General features: G+C 44.0%; 1 protein-coding gene across 1 annotated transcript in view; it reads left to right on the plus strand.

Moving 5' to 3' along the window:
- CDKN3 (cyclin-dependent kinase inhibitor 3) overlaps nucleotides 1-2,573 on the plus strand; it is a 6,457-nt gene extending 3,884 nt beyond the window's left edge. Inside the window, exons 5-7 of the mRNA XM_010187682.1 lie at nucleotides 368-399; nucleotides 1,087-1,190; nucleotides 2,487-2,573. Coding sequence (XP_010185984.1) covers nucleotides 368-399; nucleotides 1,087-1,190; nucleotides 2,487-2,573 — 223 coding nt within the window. The remainder of the gene's footprint in view (nucleotides 1-367; nucleotides 400-1,086; nucleotides 1,191-2,486) is intronic.
- The last annotated feature ends 2,231 nt before the right edge of the window (nucleotides 2,574-4,804 follow it).

The raw sequence follows: 4,804 nt of genomic DNA on the forward strand, positions 1-4,804 counted from the left end.
TGCAGAGCCCTGCTGCTGTCGTTAACTCACATGTCCTCAAAGCCTGAATCTGGAGTAGGATTTAAAGAAAATTGAGATGGTCCAGTTTTCTGTCCTGTGCCTATTACTATGAATGAAGGGGAACTTTAAAATTGCGCTTTCTCTTGAAAGACACTACTTAAGGTCTGAAGGATAAATGGGACATAGCCTTGGAGGTATATTCTAACTTTATTGTACAACTGCTCCTCTTTATTATATTATGGCAAGAACTGAGTCTTGTATATAAATAAATAAATATATATAAAGAAATATATTTAAGTATCGCGGGGGCTCTGGGTGTTGCAGTGTACTGCAGCTTTTTACAGCCAAATGTTCTCTTCTCTTTCAGCTGTTATGGTGGCCTCGGACGCTCGTGTCTCAGTAAGCACTTGCCTTCTCCGTCTAATCCATCCAAGAAACCCGTTGTCATGAGGCAGCACTGTCTAAAGGAGCCAAATTCTGCTTGAAGCTTAACTGTAGTTAAAATGCAAACTGGCACTGCAGGTAGCAGGGTGGTTAATGCTTTTGAGCCTATTTCTTGGCAAAGGTGTAGCAATATTTGCTGCCTGTATAGAAACTGCCTATTGTGAGTGATGTAATTATGCCATGGTATAGACCTGAGTATGTAGGGAAGACAATGGAGGATCAAGCAGGATCAGTCTTACAGTGAGGCTGATGGAAAATTCTCTTTTTCTGACTTTCTCTGTTTTCACTCCAAATTTTAGTCTTGTCTGACCAATGGGATTGCACTTTCCCCTCTTTCTGGACCATCTCCTCAAGAAAGGAGGAGATGAAGATATTACTCTGCATCTACCTCCAGCCCAGTGTTTCCCCTAAAGCTTTCAGGGGCATTAGCTATTGCGTGTGCTCAAGAAGGAAGGGGTGGTGATACTGCCAACACTAACAAATAGCGTTCAGCAAAAGATCCAACAGATCTGTGACCCCAATATGATGAGGTTGAGTTTTGCTAGAGTGGCTTTTCATGGAACAAAGCTATTACTGTGCAGAAGTGGTACTGCATACAGCAAGAGCTGCTCAATAGTGTGTGTATGTACCTCTCTCTTACAGTAGCTGCATGTCTCCTGCTTCAGCTTTTGGATACACTGACGCCTCAGCAAGTGATAGACGATCTGAGAAACTTGAGAGGATCTGGGGCAATACAGACCATCAAGGTATAAGGCTATGGCAGGTAACACACATTGTTGAAATGAGAATGGGGTGCTCAGACAGTCCTCTCGTTCACAAAGCCTTTCTGAGAAGCTCCACAGCTGGTGCCCCTGCTGCTCTCTTGGGTTTGAGCTGCTTCGAGCTTTCTGCTTTCCTGTTAATCTTCCCTTATTCTGCCTCTACTGAATTAAGAGCTGTTTTCCCTGCCTGCTCTTCACCAACATCAGTAACTTGTTGCTTTCTCCTCCTTTTCCCTGCTCATCACACTCTAAGCTATCATACCTTCTCCTGTTGTTCACATTCTCCTTGCAACTTGGACATCTGCTTGATTTTTCTGCCTTGGTTTTGTTGTGTCTTTCTAACCCAGCTAGCCATGTTCATGCTGGCAGTCTTCTTTTAAGTAATATCCCTAGCACTAAACTTAAAACCTACATGGAGGGAGGCCTCAGTTGCTGAACATAAAGGGTTTTTCTTGGTTTGGTGGGATTTTTAGTTACTCTGTACATACTTTTATTGATGCAAGTCCTAGATGTTATGTTCTTAAAAGAGTTCTGTGTACAGGAAAGAGGAGCTGACATTTAAAAAGTTTACAAGACGGTAGTTTCTGAGGAGAAGGAGTTGCCTAAAAACTGTCTCTTTGTTAGCTCTGAGCCTCTCTGGAAGGCAAATCTTGTTTAAACTACTTGTTGAAAATCAGGTTTCTATAAACCAAGGGTGCAAGTGGGAAGCAGCTTTCATCCCTGGTTGAAGAGGCAGGGAAGGATCTGAACAAATGTTATAATTGGAAGCCCTCAGACACTTGGGGTGGGTGATTTGTCCTTTAGACTCTGCTGACCAACATCTTTATCTCATTTTACACACTTGCCTATTAATACCCCCCATGATGTATGAGTTGACCTAAGAACTCTTACCCCAGACTATTGTACATCGCAGTAGTAGTTAAAGTCTGTTCTCAATCATTGACTCATGGAGAGAATAATACCCTTGGTGACCCAAATAAAGCAGCTTTGAGTTCTGATGTGAAGCTCCCATCTACTGAGGACCTTGTTTTGCATTACCTTGAGCTCACTTGTGCCCTTCATAAGGAACCACAGGATCCAAGCCAGGATCCATGTGATCTGTGTCTGATGGGGGGGGGAAAATCCAGAGGATTTGAAGCAAGCACAAGAACAAATGACAGATTAGAGGGTGCAGTTTTCGTCCTCGGGTATCAAACAGCTTTTCAAGATGGGTAGTGCCTTTTCTATAGTATAAAGTGTAAGTATAAAGCCCTCATTACAAATCTGGTTGTGCTTTTTCAGCAATACAACTACCTCCATGACTTTCGGGAGAAGCTAGCGGCACATCTGGCATCGCAGGATACGGTATTGAGATCAGTATCGCGATAATGAATACCAGTGTGGTGCGTGTTTGTGTCTGCACAGCTGTGGCAGACACCTGTGCGCATCTCTCTCCTGACCTTTACGCTTTCTCATCACTGCTGCCCGTGTAACGCAGGGGCTTATGTTCACATCTGGGTGTCAAATGTTGGGGTGATGGGAGCAAGTCCCATGGGACTAACAGCATTTCCTGTTAGATAATCAATAATACTGCCTTAAAAACGCACAGAATTGTAGTTGTGTTTGTTACTGTTCTGCCTAAAGAGCTCATTTTCACTGTAATAATCACTCTGATGCAATGTTTACCTCGTGTTTAACGTCACTTGGTACCAACAACATACACATCTGTTGCCACTGAGCTGCTATGCTGATGTTTTCATGTTGCTTCAGTAAACTTACCAAAGGGAACGGAGGGCTGCCAAAGCAGCAACTGAATTTCATTTTTACTTTCTCTGTTCTACGTAGTGAGAGAACTGGAACAAACAATTGGCTGTGAAGGCAGGATCTGCAAGGAAACACAACAGTCTGTCACTCCTCACAGCTAAACGTGCTTCTACTCCAGTGCGTAGGGGAAGGAAAAGGTGGAGAGGTGAACAGTAACTCCTCTGGTGCCTGTGTAACAGAGTCATGCTGGGATAATACAGATAGAGGAAAAATTACATCACTGGAGCTGTTAAGAAACCTCTGCTTTATCTTTAAACTAAAATAAAGGCAAGCAGTAAAAATTTCCTGCTGGAGGCTCCCCCTTATGAACAAGAACTCATTCTAAAATGTCACGGTTCTGCTCTTTGTGCATTTGGTGGTATAGGAATGAGACTCCTCATTCCAACAGGAGGAGGTTTTATCTCTGTCTGTGACAGACAGAGTGGCTGGGTTTTTAGATGAACAGGGTGGGAGCAGACACTGCTGTAGCTGCATTGGTGAGTTTCTGGCATAGCGCTTCTGCATGCAAACACTGGAGAAAGTAACTAAACGGGCAGCTGGGGGCTGGAGAGGATCTCACAGCAATGTGAGCGTAATGGTCCACGTCCCTCCTGTTCAACTGTATCCGCTCCTGGAGACCAGAGAAGATGCACAGGCTCCTGAAGAAAACATTTAAACCAGTTCTGTCCCATTCTGAGGAAGCGATGCTCATCCGCCTCAGTGCTAAGGCATCCTCTGACACCCCAAGAGGTAAGTTTTGGTTGAAGTGCTAGACAAGGAAGTCAGGAGCTGTTGCCTCTGTGCTGAAGTAACTGTGCAGTTGTTCTCAGCTGAGTGGCAGCATCCTGTCCTGCTGTCCCACCTTGTCCCCATCTCCTGTTGCCTTGCAGCTCATCCTGTAAGTGCTTTTTTCCCCAAAGTGCTTCCAGAAACCACCAAGGCAGCTGCTGTCCTGTCCTGAGGGTTGTCGTCTTGTGCTCCCCAGAGCTGCAGCTGACACTTCCCCGTTGCTGACAGTGACACATGGTGTGTTTTAATAGTTTCAGTAACTGTTCAAGTCAAAAAACCCACCAGTGGGTTTGAGTTGAAGTAGAATTTGCTGCTTTGCAACTTTAACATTTTATAGCCTTCTCTTAGTGTTTGAATGCATGATTAGCAGTGTTTTCTGCTGATTATATTTAATTAGCTCTTGCTGCCATTCCCTTTTCCCTTCCTAATGCAGGCACCAGGAATTCTTCCAGAAGTTTCCATAGCATGGAGTCACTTACAGAGAATGCTTTGCTCAAAGTGTCCCTGATGCTACTCCCAAACATGCAAGCAGAAATCAGAAAACCAAAGTGTCTGTTTGTCCCTTCTTCAGTGCTGAATCCTTGCAGCTGAAGGTATTCAGATATTAAATAGCTGTCAGATGGCTTAGCAGGAAACTTGCTGACTGAGAGCAAGAAATGTTCTTTATTTTCTCCATAATCTTTTGCTTCCTGGAACTCCCAGAATGAACTAATACCATATCTATGTTTTGAGTGGGAAGTGACTCGTATGCTGGTGTGGTGCTGGTGCTCACAGATGCTGCTCCACATGTACCAGTTGCTTTCCCAAGGACAACTCCAGTAACACTGAAGTGTGAGGGTCACATCACTGGTGCAGATGACAGCGTTCACACAGCTTGGGTGAGTGCTGGCAGACATTAACCTTTTATTTTTTTTTAAATAAAAATGCTGAAACCAGTCTCTCATCAGTGCTCTCTGTAGAAACTTCAACACAGGACGCTTTAGTTTTCTGACCTTTCTCTGTGAGGTTTTGACAGTTTGAAGACTTGA

Source organism: Mesitornis unicolor, unplaced genomic scaffold, assembly GCF_000695765.1.
Source record: "Mesitornis unicolor isolate BGI_N332 unplaced genomic scaffold, ASM69576v1 scaffold3077, whole genome shotgun sequence".
NCBI classification, from domain to species: domain Eukaryota; kingdom Metazoa; phylum Chordata; class Aves; order Mesitornithiformes; family Mesitornithidae; genus Mesitornis; species Mesitornis unicolor.